Source organism: Protobothrops mucrosquamatus, unplaced genomic scaffold (genome assembly GCF_001527695.2).
Source record: "Protobothrops mucrosquamatus isolate PMUCROS unplaced genomic scaffold, P.Mucros_1.0 scaffold602, whole genome shotgun sequence".
Classification (NCBI taxonomy): Eukaryota; Metazoa; Chordata; class Lepidosauria; order Squamata; family Viperidae; genus Protobothrops; species Protobothrops mucrosquamatus.
This window is the reverse complement of record NW_015386901.1, coordinates 417386-433180: the sequence shown is the minus strand read 5'-3', so window position 1 is coordinate 433180 and position 15795 is coordinate 417386. Positions and strand designations below refer to the sequence as shown.

Genomic DNA, 15795 nt, shown 5'->3' with positions numbered 1-15795 from the left:
ACTTGTGAACTTTGGTGTAATAGAAGATTCCTGAGAAAAAAGTCAAGAAATGGATCAAATGGATCATCAATCAAATCAACACAGAATTCCCACTTGAAGTAAAAATGAGCAGGCTAAAATTTTCTTACTTTGGAAAATTTATGTAAAGATATAGCTCCCTGAAGAAGGCGCTAATTCTGGGAAGGGTGGGAGAAAAAAGAAAACCAGCAGCAAACTGAAAGGACTCAGTTAAATAATGATAGGTGCACAATTGGGAAACTTGAAGGACCAATTTAGGGACAGATAATCATGGAACATATATATGTGGTTAATAAGAGTCAACAGTGACTTGATAGCATATAATGATCAATTGGTCAGTCAATTTCTTCTTGAAGCCATTTTCAGCCAGTGGCAATAATAAAGTGCATAACATCTGATGTGCTTTTGTTATCCATTCTGGTGGTGGTGAAATCAGGTGGTTGATAGCAGACAGGATCTACCCAGAATTTACTGAGTAGTTTCAAACTAATGCAGGCCTTATCCCTCCCCTCTGATTCCCAGGCAGCCCCCCCCCCCGCCCCAATGTTTCCTTGGTTCCAGACAGTGAAATGCCCTTTTTGAGCAAAGGAGCCCCACCTATTACTTTTTCTTTCCAGCTTCTGTACAAAACAGAGCTGGGTTGTGGAGACTATTGTGTTCAGCTGATTTATGGAGTCAAGAGTTGGGAAATAGCATAAAACCTGTGCCTTTTTCTTTCGCCAACATTCATGGTAGGTCTTAGATTTCTCCTTTCCCAAGCCCATTGTTGTAAGACAGGGGTCCCCAACCTTTCTTGGTTGGCAGCCCAGTGCAGGTGGGGATGGAGATGCCTTTATGCACGTGCGCATGCATGCACGAATGGGGCCAGGATTGAGTGTGCAACACAAACAGGGCCACAAGATCTTGAGTAACGCTAGCGTCCACACGACGCTGCAATGCTAGCGCGAGTGGGGGAGTGTGCGCTCGCAGCAACAATAGAGCCCAGGCACCACTAATGCTAGTGCGAGTGGGGGTGCATGCGTGGTGACGCTAGCTAGCGCCTGTATGATGCTCACAGTATCACTAGCGCGAATGGGGGGGTGCGCATGCACACACGCAAATGCACTGGCCAGCGACTCAAGCCGCCCAGTGGCCAACAGCCCATGGTCCAGTAGTGGACCGTGGCTCACAGGTTGGGGACCTCTGCTGTAAGATGAGTAAAGTAAGAGAGAAGGATGTATAAGCTCACTCTCCCCCATGGTGGTTCACTCTCCCCCATGGAAACCACCGAGTGACTCTGAATTAGCCAGCTGTTGTTTCAACCGTGTTGAACCTCCTATTGCCTAGAAATAACACGGACACGGGTGTTGAACTCTTGGAGAATAGGCGAGATGTACACCAATTAAATAACTAACGAACTGATGCTCCAGGCTGGAATCCCGAGTAAACAGTAGCACCTAGTGGCCAAACGGGAAAACAGGAGAAATATTTTTCTGTTGGAAGTCAGCTTTCTCGCGAGTCTTCCAAGACATGCTTACTAGTTTATTAAATCAGACCCAATGAGCGCAGCAGAGGAAGATTCTTTCCATCAGCATCGCGTTATAGACTCCGCTTCGCTGGAGCGCCTGCGGAAACCCAGGGCGTGCCATTCCCGCCGCCTTTATGTCATACGCCTTTATGTCGGGAATTCTGGGAGTTGAAGTCCATACATTTTAAAGTTGCCAAGTTTGGAAAACACTGGGCTAATCCGAAGAGGAACCGACTCACCGGGACTTCATTGTAACCGAAGGCTGCCGGAGGTTCTTCGATGCGTACTTCCTGCTCCTCCCCTCTTGTCAGGGTTGCTGCTTCCTCAGCTTTGAAAATCTGGATTTTGCTGCAGTCGCTGCTGGCGCCGGTTTTAAATATTAAGGCAGGTTTATGAAAGGGAAGCCGAAACGAGCAGCGAAATTTCGTATTCTCTCGTAGCCAAAGCTCGAAAAAGGTGAATGGGGAGGTTCCGGCGTTCAGGGACGTGCCGAACGTGGAAACCTCTAGGCTGCTAGGTTCATAAGAGTTGCTATCCATCTGTTTTAATTGTTTTAAATATTTATTTTCGTTATCCTTGCAGTTCGGTGTTACAGGATTTTTGCCGATTTATGAAATATCGAATTTGAGAAAGTTGGTCTCTCAGAGCAACCGTACAACTAGTTCATGGTTCTGTTTCTTTAAAATTGGTTTTCAAATATTCTGGACCATGCATATCTGGACAGGCGTATCAATAAGATATGCATAGTGATAAGGCACACATATTAACACAACATGCATATTAATGCAACATGCATTCCATAGGCTACAAAGGCTCTTTTTCCTTAAATATGCAAAAACATGCGAAATGCCAGTCTAGATCATGACGAAGGCCCATCTGGTTAGTGTTTTATGTTGTCCAAGGACCATTTGCAATATATCTGTACAAAGCCCAAATCACTTATTTTACTTACTTACACACGCACACAGCCATTCTTTCCATGCTTACAAGCTTTTCTAAAATGGCTACAATTCTTTGTGCTTCCCTTGCACTCTCTCTACTCTGTAAGGTAAGGGTACTTGTATCTTTTGTTATCTGGCCTTCTCTTAGGGCTAAGTGAATTCATATATTTAGATTAAGTCAAAAATATCCACCTTCGATTGCGTTGTTGCCAAATGTGTGGGAGCAGTGAACAGCTTAGGTAAGAGTAATAGTTCTCAATGTATAGTTTGGAGATCTCGGGGGGGGGGTTCCCAAGACCCTTTCAGGGGATCTGTGAAATCAAATATTCTTAAAATTTGTTTTAATTTCTAATAGAGTAGATATTGGTATTTAAAGCCCTCATAAACCACAGCTTTTGGGAGTCCTCAATCATTTTTAAGAATGTAAGAGTCCTGAGACCAAAAAGTTTGAGAATTGCTTTGTAGTAATCCAAAATCATTATTGCTCCAACTTTGTTTTCTCACACCTTATTCATTAAATACTTTACTAAAATGAAATAATGGGAATCCTCTTGGTGTCTTAAGCTTTCAAGGGCTGAGTTTGACAATGCATGCATAGATATAACTATATAGTAGTCTATGTGTGATCAGCAACAAAAAATTAAAATGCAAAATGCATCTTCATTCTCCTCTCTTCTGGCTCTTTTCCTTTATGATCTGCATTTTATGATCACTAGTCCACCCCATTGCCGGCAATGGCAAAACTGTCCTGATACGTTGCGTGACGTCATGTGACATCGCGAGTTTGGCATGTCTGCTTTAGACACACACACATACATACACACATCGTACAAACGTTGAAATTTCTTAATTTATTTCTTATTTCATTTAAGAAATAAGATATTTCATGTTACGTTCCCCAAAATCCAGTGAAATCTGTTAGGCTGATTTGATCAATGGAGATCTAAATTTCTCACATTCTCCATCTAAGACTTCAAACATGGCCCCAGAGTGATTTTTCCTTGCTTATAGCTACTTCTTTCTTGTACATTGATGGTACTAGTGATTACTTATACATCCATACACAGATAACATAAAATATAATGAAAGATAAGGGGACATTGTTCCTATGAAATTGCTTTCAGATGTATACAAAATCAGCAGAGTTTTCAATTTCATGTATAGAATCTGTAGTTGATACAGATGTTCAAGGATGCCTGTTAAAAAATGTCAGATTTGCAAGTGCAACGTCCAACTGTATTTTTGCAGTCTCTTAGGAATGGGGGAAAACTCACAAGTACATTTTTTTCTTTTCCCAGATGTCAGAATTCTCTAAACGGACAAGAACTGCAATTGAACTACCTTCCTTCTTTACATCGTGAGTTAAAATTTATGATCGACGTGTTCTAATTTCTGTTCAATTTTTGTACCTGGGGATGGTATTAGGACAATATCTACTGAAATTTCTAGCATTTTGGGATTGGCTGGAATTTACAAGCATAAGTGTGTACATATACATTGATAACACCTGTTTACCTGACTCGTTTGACTTGTGCATAAAGTCTAACAAAAAAAGTTTGAAAGAAGAGTGATAATGTCAGATGAATTAACAGAATCGTGTGTATGTTGATTCACTATGTTCACTGTTCCTGATTTTGGCTTTTCCTCTCCTATGAACTCACAATTTGAAAACAAGAAAGGAGAAAAATGAATGAACACAAATATGAAATTTATCCATGCAAATTAAAATGTCTGCTATATCGTAGATATGGAATTTAGGGATGGAATTGCAAGAATTGTTGCTTTTGTGTACTTTATATTTGTCCAGCCATATTAAATGTTGTTGCTGGTTTGTTACATTTTTTATTCATTTAGTTTTGTGAAATCTGTGCAGAGAAAGTTTGCTGTGGGCAGATTGGAAAAATGCTTGAATCCATGGACTGATTGCCAGCTCCAAATACAAAACCAGGCTATGAGTAACTGCTTAAAATTGTGTAACTTTGTTTAACACTGGAGTGCTTTTCCAGCAAGATTGCTAGTGGCAATATTGTATCCACAATGCATTGGTGCAATTTCCTTCTATCTAGAGCAGGGGTGTCAAACTGCCAGCCCGTGGGCCGGATGCATCATGCGGAAGCCGCGCCCACCCCATTGCTGGCAATGGCAAAACAGTCCTGATATGTTGTGCGACATCACGTGACGTTGCGAGTTTGACATGTCTGATCTAGAGCATTATGGGAACATTGAAAAAACAGGTGTTTCAGATGTTGGGAAAGACTGTTCTAAGGATAGGCAATAATGTACACAAATTAAATGTAATTGGCATTCTGTCACTTGTTATAAATAAAAGGCGTGTTTGGTTTCACCATGAATTTTGATATTTTTGTGTCATAAATTCTATGTAACTGAGCTATGCAAGTCTTTTGTCTAGGATAGCATATACATTTTGGTGTATAAATGCATGCAACTCTTTTGTTTAAATGTTGAGGCCTGCATTTCTTAAGGACAGCGCTCTGTATAATTCCATTTATTACAAACTTTCCCATATTTTGTGCAGATCTTCAGAATCAGAAGATGAACAATATGAAGAGGAATGGGTCCCCAAAAAGGAAGTCTCACGTAAGGCCAAAGTGCCAAAACCAAAAGTGCCAAGAGTTGAAAAAAAACCATTGACCAAGAAGAAAGCCACTGTAGCTAAGAAAGGTACAAAGAAGCTAGTGATAAAAGAGGAGCCGGTAAGTAATTGAAGCTAGGAAGCCATTTAGTTTTCAAAACATTTGAGAGAGAGTAAGAGAGGACATAGATTATTTTGTGAGATTTATCTGTATTCGTCACTATTCCAATTTCCTCTGATTTGGTTCAGTTCTTTTGCATAGATCCAACAACCTGACTTACCTAGAAACTTCTAAATTATCTGATTTATTGGAATGGAAAAATGGGGATTCCAGATGCATGTACACTGTGCTATATGCAAGAAAGATCTGCCCCTATGTTTTTTCCATGAGTCAGATTAACCTCTGTAATTTATCCAGCATACTTGATGTGAAGTATGTTCCTTGAAACATGCATTTATATTTGTATTTGAACCTTCAGGATGTATGTTGGAGCTTCTTATCATAAATCAAGTAGAAATAATAATTTGTTCACATTGTACTATCATACTGTCTCAAGGAACAACTAAAACTCAAGTCCTGCTGGAAGGGATCCAAGTAGTCCTCAGCTTACAACAGCAGCTGTTGTATTACCATTAGTAAACTAAGTGGTGGTAAAGCGGAGTGTCACGTGACCACTCTGCTTATCAATGACTATTACAGCAGTCCTATTTGCCGTGGTTGAGCAAGGACCAGCTTCCTGTAGGCTTCCCTGTTGACTTGTGGGAAATCAGTAGGGAATCTCAGAAATCACAATAACATGACTGGGTGGGTTTGTGTGTGTGTACTGTGATGGCCAGAACTCCCAGGACTAAGTCCCCTTTGTTCAGCGCCATCGTAACTTTGCACTGTCGCTGAACAAATGGTCATAAGTCGAGGGCAACCTCAAACAAGGGGGACGGGCAGCAACAGAGAAACATGGACCACCATTGTCTTCCCTTCTCTCCGAGTAAGGACCCAAAAGTAGCCTTCCCTTTTAGGTCTTATTGGATAGGCAGCAACTGTTGAGAAAAGGCAGTCCCAAATAATCCTGCTGGAAGCTACACATGTGGTGCACAACACTCTTAATTGCAATCTGTTACCAGAGAAAGCAGATTTTATTAGGGCAAATTCATTTTTTGTTCTAACTTTGTAACTGAAAACTGATCTTGAATCTTGGATTAAAGGAGAAAATAGGTTGGCTTTAAGAGCAGTTATCTTTGGTTGCTTCTGATTGTTTATCTGTAATCAGTGACAGTAACAATGGTCTTTCCTGAGGCACTCATGTTTTCTGCACTTGCATTTTACTAAGCAGGATGCTGATATCTACAGTAGCTTTTTCCCCACTTGATGACATTTGTTCCATTCCTCCATCATCCTAAAGGATATGATGATATGTAGTAAGCCATTGGTGCTATTTATGTTCAGGCTAGCTGTGGTCAGTACTAATATCTCTTAATGTATTTTGATGGATTGAGTAGGACTTATCTTTGCCTATTGCCGTACCTGGAGGAACAGAAAAAATGACAGAGGAAGATGTCAATGTGAGCTGTTCAACCAAAAAGCTCCCAGTGAAGAAAGTTGGCAGCATTAAAGGTGAACCTGGCTCGGTAAATGCAGATAAACCATCCACAAGTTCTACAGTATCTAAAAGAAAAATTAAGATGGAAGAAGATTTTACATTTGGTGAACCTCCCTTAAAAAAAAAAAAAAAAGGATGTCCTCAGGAGAAATGTGTAAAATACGCCACAGTTGGCAAACTGAATGAGGACCATAAAATGAACTGGGACATTGTACAGGTATGTAATGTTTGTTTATAATTCTGGAGGAAACTCTCTAGAGTGAAGTACATTCATTTTATTTCTGATGTATATAATATCTCATTTGGAGGTATTCCAAAAAAACTATTTGAGTCTGCCTTTATTTTTATAAAACAAAGCACATTGTCTTCCCTTTTTTTAATGAGAATTTATCCTGAGCATTAGCTATGGTAAGGAAGGTTATAGTTAGTATTACATTTCACAAAAAAACGTCAAAAAATATTTTGTTATGTGTAAATAAAAGAAAAATTATGAAATATTTTCCAGCCCCAAGGAAATATTTTTATCATACTGAAATGAGAGGCATGTTTCAGTTTTCTGAGTGCTTTGGGAAACATATACAGTGTTTTTTAAAATTGGGGAAGAAAGGGTTTATCATTGTTTTATCAGATGAAAGAGGGTTCCTTCTATTTCTTTTTTGTCTTGTAATTTATAAAATAAATACTAATTCTTGCTGTTTTTAGTGTGTGTGGTGAAGCTCTTTGTTCACGTTCACGTTTCCAAGAGCATGGTAGGCAGCTTGATGCTTATAGGCCCCCATTAAATAATAAACATTTTTCTCAGTTGCTGAAACTATTTAACTTTATTTTTTTAATGTAATTTTTTAAAGGAAGCTGCCATTCTAATAAACATCTTCATCAATGATTTTATTTATTTCTATGAAGTTTAAATTCCTCTCCCCTCTTTTTTCCATTCTAGCAAACATCTGCTTCAATGATTTTATTTATTTTTACGAAACTTCTAATCCTTTTTCCTCCCTCCCTCCCAACATTGATTAGTTACAGTAGCACAAAGTCCTGGGGAAAGAGAAAAGTAAGTGGAAGCTGAAATGTAGAAACTGCTCCTCTAGTAAATGGATGGATGCTTGCTCCTGACCACCTCAGCTATAACAAAAAATTTGTGGGTATGTTAGGATTATTTCAACAGTTGGATTGTGGCTGTCAGTTCAAAAGTCTTACTTTTGAAACTGGGCTGACAATACATGTGAACATGTTTTTCTATTAGAACCCCAGGAAATACAAGTAAGATACTGTGCTTAAAGGCTCACCTCTCCGGTGAGTAGCAAACGCAAGGTTTTTTTTTTCCCATTCTCTTTTTATAAAGTATCTATTACCTGGGAAAGGAATATTCAAGCATGTTTTTATAATGGTGAAGATCTTCCCAAAAATATTTCTTAGAGTTTTGCTCCCTTTCCACTCTTCAAATTTTCAGGAATTCTAGAAAAAAGCTGGGATGAATGATTCAGGCCTAGTTTTCGTGTCAATCATTTTGGGGATATGGTTTTAAGAATGAAAAATGAGTAAAGTTTGTAAATAAACATAGTTATTCTCAGATGTTTGCCTTATTAAGCAGATTGCTGTAAGATGCTAGCCATAACCATTTCTTCTCCAAGCTTAACATTTTCAGAATCTTTTGTGAGAAATTCATACTTGGGCCTTTTTACTGTTGTTTACAGATTTTGTCACAAAGGACTGATATTGAAGAATGGGTGTGTGCCAATATAGTCAAGCTTTTCAATGATGATAATACAATCCCTTTTATTGTTCGGTATCGGAAGGAACTTATCAATAATCTGGAAGCTGATGTGCTGCGTGAGGTGCAACAAATAATGGAAGAACTACAGTATGTATTAAAGCATTGGGATGGGGGGTTAGAAAAGAGAGTTACAATGGAAAATAATATAACATAATATAAAATAATACAATAAAATAATATAACATCTAAAACATATAAGGAATGGTTGCTGGAATTTAGTATGTCTAGTTTAATGAAGAGAAGGATGAAGGGGGACATGATAGCAGTGTTCCAATATCTCAGGGGCTGCCACAAAGAAGAGGGAGTCAAGCTATTCTCCAAAGCACCTGAAGGCAGGACAAGAAGCAATGGATGGAAAGTAACCAAAGAGAGAAGCAACCTACAACTAAGGAAAAATTTCCTGACAGTTAGAAGAATTAATCAGTGGAACAACCTGCCTCCAGAAGTTGTGAATGCTCCAACACTGGAAGTTTTTAAGAAGAGACTGGACAGCCATTTGTCTGAAATGGTATAGGGTTTCCTGCCTGAGCAGGGGTTGGACTAGGGTTGGACTAGGGTTGGTCCCTTCCAACTCTATTATTATTATATATATGAACTCTGAGTAGATCTAAGTTGTCTAGACCAGCCACATTTATGATGTCTAAAGGAAGGTGCTGTTATTAACTTGAGATCCCATTTCTGTACTGAACAACTGACAGCCTGACAGCCTGAGAACTGTAGCACCTTATTTATCTTTAAATTTCCTCAAGTGCAAAAAAAAAAAAAAAGAAGTTTCCATTCCTACCCATTTTTTCAACTCTTATTGTGTAATGATTAGCCTTTCTCTGCTGCTCTTGGTCTCGCCCTAGCGAGGTAAGGCATTTGATTATGTTGGATTAATATACATTCCCAATTTTCTAAGGGAACATTTAAATGGGCACAATTTAGCTGGGAATCAAGAAAAGGAATTTAGAGACTGAGAGACAGAAAAAAGAGAGAGAATCTCCATTCATGCCTACATAGGAATGCATGGACTTGTTTTGCTGACTTGGAAGCTGACTTCACTTCTTCTGGATAGTGAAAAGGAAAGAGAGAATGTCCTTCCTTGTTGTCCTCAGAATAAAAACAAGAGAATGGAAACTTCCTCCAATAAGCAAGGATTGTTCTCCAACTGACTTGATGGGCGATAATCATTTTTATCCTTTCCCTGCAGTGTTTAATGAATAAAAGAAAATGAAATGAAGTCCTCTGTTCAGGATTTTGGAGAATTGAAAATAAAGGAAAATATTCGTGTTTTTGAGGTTAGGAGAAAGAATAAGGAAAAACTTTACATAATTAGCAGTGATAGGCAGAATTTTTTAATTATTTTCTTAACCCGGAGACATTATTGAAGGATATCATTTTTGAATGCTGGAATGTAGATTAGTCCAGTATCACTAGATTTTAATCTGTTTCTGTTTCTTCTGATTATATCAGAAGAGTCATATCACATTGAAGTGGTATTGGTATGTAAATATACACAATATGCCCTCTTTTACTTTTTACTGAAATAGAAAGGTTCAAATCAATATTGTTTTTAACTTTGTTATTTTTCCTTAAGCAATTACTGCAGTCTTGCAAATGTTAACAGAGGAGTTCATGGGGAGAATGCTTACAGATCTCATAACTTGTCTGAATTCCAGTAATGGAGAGGCTCCTTTTTAAAAAGTTGATTCCTGGATTGATATAAGAGATTATGATATAAGCAGCCGGCTGCAAACTTTGCAGTTATGAGTGAAAATATTGCCTCTCTATTAGGGAAGCCAATAGGAAAAAAAAGTTGAAAAAGTTTCTGCCCCAAGACTGATTCTAAGAAAAAAATGTTCATCTGCTGGAGATTTTGTAACCACATTCTTTCTCAATAAATCTTGTCAAAGAGATTCCATTAGAAACTTCTTTGGAAAGAATAACTTTCTTGTTAGGCAGTTGTTAGAGAATTTGACAACTGCTATGCTTTTGCCAACTAGAATGGAGCTCTGCCTTTAACAAAAAGTTTGGAAGCTTCCTAGCAATTCCTCAATTCTTGAGACAGAGGTGTCATCCAGTAATATCTATCAGCAATCCTATGTCTACCTACAGTCACTCACATAGCCAGTGTTACCATGAGGGGGGGATAAGTGCAATAGAGAGAGCAAAACTAGCTGTGACTTTAGTTTTCTTTAAAATTCAAGAAAACTGAAATATTTTTTTTAAAACTCGATCATATAAGTGATTCAAGATTTGAGTATAATGTGAAACTGAGTAATCATCAGAATCCAAATCTTCAATTTTCTTCTTGAGAAATTGACAGTTTTAAGAATGTCTGTGGCCCATCTAATCTTCCCATTGTGACTTTTAATAGCTCTTCATTGTATCTCTTAGGTAAATTTAAATAAAAGGTACATTATATTTAAGTGACTGACTTGAAAACTCTTTCTCAGTGAAAACTGTCTTTATTGTGTTTCTATAAGAAGAAGCTACTCATCCATTGATTATGATTTTCACATGAGAAAGTGCCTTTTCTATTGAGCCAATGGAACAGTTCAGTCTGAGAGTCCCTATGAACAATATACTGTATATGGAAGGTTTCACAGTGAGGTGATTCTGGCTCAGGGATGCAGCAAAGTTAGGAATAGTATTTATATAAATGTGCTATTAAATACAAATTTTTAATTCTACTACCTATGCTTGGTTTTAGGACTTTAGCAAAAAAGGTTCATCTCTCAATACAAAAACTTGAAAAAGAAGGAAAACTGTCAGAAGGTGTTTTAACTACATTATTAAACTGTAAAACTTTGGAGGAGCTGGATCATGTGGTTAGTATAATATTTTAATGTAAATTTTCATATACCTTACTGTGCGTTTGATTTTTTTCCAAACATTTGCAAATCTTTTTATGTAAATTGTGGCCATAACCTCTTAGAAGCCATTTTATACTAAGTTAGATCATTACTATATTATCTAATAACAGTTCTACACACTTTAAGATTTTAATTTTCCCAGTCTTATTTGGAAGTGCAAACAACTGAGACCGCTTAACGCAGCACATGTACTGAGCCACTGAAATATGGCTCAATCCTGGTTCATATATGATACAAGCTATTTTCTCAGGCAAGAGAGAATTATAAAGGCAGCTTACCAAAAGCAGAAAAAGGAAGGAAGAGGCAGACTCACGGTGGTTACTGGTAGTGCAGTAAAGTCTCCTTTTAATGGAAGAAATGGAAGAATCTGTTATTCAGCAATGTCCATTGAATTAGGGCATAGGGCTTTTGATATTAATGCCAAGTACATTATTTTTACATTATTTGCATCATTACAACATTATACAAGTGATGAAAAGCACAGTCAAAGTTTGATCTGCCTCATTAAGCTTTGGTTTCACTGTAGTTATTATTGTTATTTTCTTTGAATTTGAATTTCTTTGAATTTCACCCAGGCATTTTGTTTTTTGGATCCAAAATCTATTACACCGATTGGAACTAAAATAGATCTGAAATGGAAAGGAAGTAAGGCAATGAAAAGTGTTCCATTTCTTTGCTATTTCACATAGTAAAAATTGAGTTAAGACTGCTTCAGCCTTAGCTGAAATACAGTATTTCTCTCCTTTCAATCAGTATAGTATGTACAGAAACATGAACATTTCATAATTGCTTTTAGTCAACAGTTTGAAGCCGGCTTTTATAAATCATTAGATTTGAGACCCACATTTTTACTCCCTATGAACTGCTATCCTATTCCCCTCAGTGGGATATTTTCATAAGTATATAGAATTATGCTATAAACATGTACTCTACAAATTAGACTTGAAATATCCTTCGAGTTATGAATCATAGGAGAAGATTAAGGATTACGAATGAATTCCTACCCAGAAAAGATTGTTAGCAGTTACTGACCTTTTCATTGATAAAGACTTCCTAAAGTTCCAGGAAGCCTGGGTTTCATTTTCAGCACATACTCTTGGTCTACCTTATTATATAATCCCAACATTAGAAATAATGTTTAGTGGATTTCAGTAGTGTTTGCCTCTAGCATTGGAGTCTCTCTCATACACACAGTAGTCAATATTTATTGAATAAGTGACACGCAGATTCTCAGTTTGTGCTAAATATAAAACATGGGTTAAATATTATAGTTGGCTGGTTTCATACAGCACACTAAGCTAAGCAAAACCAGCTATGTCACAATTCAGCATGTGTGAACTAACTTGATTTAAAAGAAGAAAGATGACTATAACTATTTTTTCATATTTTAAATAAAGCAGATTAAGGATAAGTTACAAGTATACTGTATATGGCAGGCTTGCTCATTGTGTGGGTCAGGAGGCCTTTGGCTATTCTGGCTGGAATGTCCAAAACAACGAAGAGGCAAAAATTTAATGATAGATTTAAATTAAACAAGGTAGGTTCCAATTGAATGTTAGAAAAAAAAACCTTGAAATGCTGTATAGGTAATCAATTACCTAGGAGGCTATTGGATCAGTTAATTGATCTCTGATAACTGCGATTCTATATACTAGATATCATTACCTTGTTTGCATCCTGAGGACAGAAAAATTTGAAAACTTGGGACAACAAAATTATATACATACACATGCATGCACAAACACACACAGACACAATATATATATATATGTGTGTGTGTGTGTGTGTGTGTGTGTGTGTAGCCCTTATGTTTAGTCTCATACAGTATTATCTATTATAGTATGCACCATATAAAACTGGAAGCAAAGGAACTAAAGCACAAAGAGCTAAACAGTTGGGCTTGGAACAGGCAGCCAACTTGCTCCTTGAGAATCCGAAGGAACTCAACTTATTCTTTTATGTCAAGCCCGACGTCGAAGGTAAGCGTGTATCTTTCAGAAGCATTAGAGTATATAAACAGAAATATTTTACTGAGTAAGAGCGGCTGTGTAAGTATGGTTCTGCAATTTGGTGGAAACTTGTAGGCAGTGGTCACTAGCCCCTTTGAGAACAGCAAAAGGCTTTGTTTGCAGCACATCCCGCCTTTTTCTGAATTATCTATTGTCCTGGTTAGAAATTCTGGAGGCCTGGTGATAATCAATAGAGACAGTCCTGGGTAAATTAACTTGGCTTGAGATAATATTCTCAATGTGTCTTTTCTTCAGATGCTTGCTGAATATGAATAGAAACTAAGTAGATTGGAGAACTCTTCTCCCCACCCCAATTCACTAAAGTTCTCTTTGTTATTTTAAAATACTGTATACTGTTGGCTTTACAGTAGGAAAGCTACTTGTTCATGTATAACATTTCCATTCCTCACCAATAATCCTCAGGCTTATTCAAGCATACACAAGTTTTTAAATATGCTTAATACTGTTGAATAAAATGACTTGATATTTACCATGACAAAGAAGTTAGTTCCAATAAAGATGGAGGCTGGTAAAAAAAACATGTGCTGTTTTCTACCATCCCTAGAGATCTCTAGGGTGGAAAGGCTGAGGTAAATCAAGAATGCATAAATATCTTTGATCCCAAATGAGCCTCAACAACATCATCTTCCTCCTGATTAGTGAAAATACTTAGAAGATACTGAAGCTTGCAGCCATGTTTCAGTATGTTGCCATACATACATACATTAAAACTACAGGAGTTTCAACACATTGTAATATAAAATATAAAAAGATTAATGACTGTGCTTAAAAAGAGATAAAGAAGAGGAAAATCTGCACTTAATCAATAAGGGGATGACTGAAAGAGATAGATGTCAGCTCTTTTGAGGAAGAGCAAGTTAGGCAATAAGCAATGTAAAGATTGTTGGAACTCTACCCTATAGTTGTAGGTCTGAAAAGAGAATCTTTAAAGCTTGGCAGTTTCCCCCTGTCACGTCTTATACCAAAGTGGCTTTTTTAATCTCATTTTCACACTTGTTTATTCTCTCCCCCTCTCTCTCTTGCTAATGGTACTTGGATATCTTTGCTTTATCTCTGTTTTCTTCTATAGTAGGACAGGATGGTTTGGGAAGGAGTTAAGGAAAGTGTGTGGGTCTGTAATTCATTCCCAAAACACTGTTCCAGGGTTTTCTTTGCATTCTGGAGGGGGGACTGAGTCTAATAGAGCACAGATATATAACCTTGGGTAAAATATGCAGTGACTACTAGTAAAACATTAATTTAGATCAGGAAAACAATAATGCTTTGTGGCAAAGTGAGAAAAACAGTGTTATCATAGATAAGATAATCTCTACATCTGCTTTGTCTTAAGCCAGATTGTCCAGGCCTGGGGACTCGAAGGAGTCATGGATTGTAATAATCATATTATTTACTACTTTCCCCACAGAACAGTTAGCTTGTTAATCATTTGCCATTAAGGTTTTTCTTAATTTATATGCTAGGATAATAAAGCTGATGGGCAAGTGTTGTAATTCACTGCTTCTGACCTCTGAGACAGAAGAAAATTAATTTTGAAAGAGATTATTTTTTGTATTTCATATGTTAGAGTATAATGTGTACACAGTTCAGTGTAATTATAGATAAATCTGTAGGGGGCAATCTTAGATAGCAAAATGTACTGATTTTTTTTTTATATGCTTCTTATAGAGAATGACCTAAACAGTGTTTCCAGTTCATCATTTAACAGGATTTTTCTTTTTGGGAAAAAAAATGCTTTACTAACATTTTGTTAAAATAAAATTCTGTAGCTGGGAGGTACTGTTAACTGAACTTTATGATAGTTTCCACAAGACCTCCTTGTTGATTTTAGCAATAGGAACATTATTGGTTCACACTTTTTGCATAACTCTCTCGATGTTTTGTCACTAGGCTAGGTCTGGCACTCATCAAAAAGACAAGAGGTGTCTATTCTGAGTGTATTTTAATGGGCAGGAAGTGGGTTTGAAGCTATCAGTTGTTGTTACACATATGCTGTTTGTGAAAGGGGAATTATATGGTTGAGTTAGCTGTGAAATGTTTCAGTTCAGGTGCAGCATAGACGACAAATGTGCAACATTTTTTTTTTTGTGACTGGGAAAAGGATGTGAAGTGCCTGGAACAGTTAGGCCTGGTGTGAGTAGAAGTGTGACCTTCTCTTGCTTGACATCAGAACAATTCTTGCTGCATGGTTCAGTCTTTACTGTTATATAACTTTCATCTTCAGTTGATTTTTGGATTTTGTAAATTCCCCTTAAAGCTTCGTATTGCCATGTTTGCAGGGTATTCTATTTGGTATTTAAAAACAAATATTTTCCTTTAGGACTTTCCACCAATGAGGAAGTAAAATCGGGAGTGCAGCATATCCTGGCCGACATGGTTGCTAAAGATAAAGAAACACTGGATTTTATCAGAAATTTGTAAGTAATTTTGTCAGAGACATATCCTTATCTTAGAGATTGGTAACATTGCATTTTGCCAG

At 37.2% G+C, this 15795-nt stretch overlaps 1 protein-coding gene across 1 annotated transcript in view; it reads left to right on the top strand.

Annotated features, from left to right (window-relative positions):
• The first annotated feature begins 1831 nt into the window (after window positions 1–1831).
• LOC107288867 (S1 RNA-binding domain-containing protein 1) overlaps window positions 1832–15795 on the top strand; it is a 90092-nt gene continuing 76128 nt past the window's right edge. The window contains exons 1-8 of the mRNA XM_029284442.1: window positions 1832–1981; window positions 3765–3823; window positions 5003–5180; window positions 6557–6874; window positions 8352–8518; window positions 11127–11244; window positions 13130–13268; window positions 15637–15733. Of these exons, the coding sequence (XP_029140275.1) occupies window positions 3765–3823; window positions 5003–5180; window positions 6557–6874; window positions 8352–8518; window positions 11127–11244; window positions 13130–13268; window positions 15637–15733 (1076 nt within the window). The 5' untranslated portion in view covers window positions 1832–1981. The remainder of the gene's footprint in view (window positions 1982–3764; window positions 3824–5002; window positions 5181–6556; window positions 6875–8351; window positions 8519–11126; window positions 11245–13129; window positions 13269–15636; window positions 15734–15795) is intronic.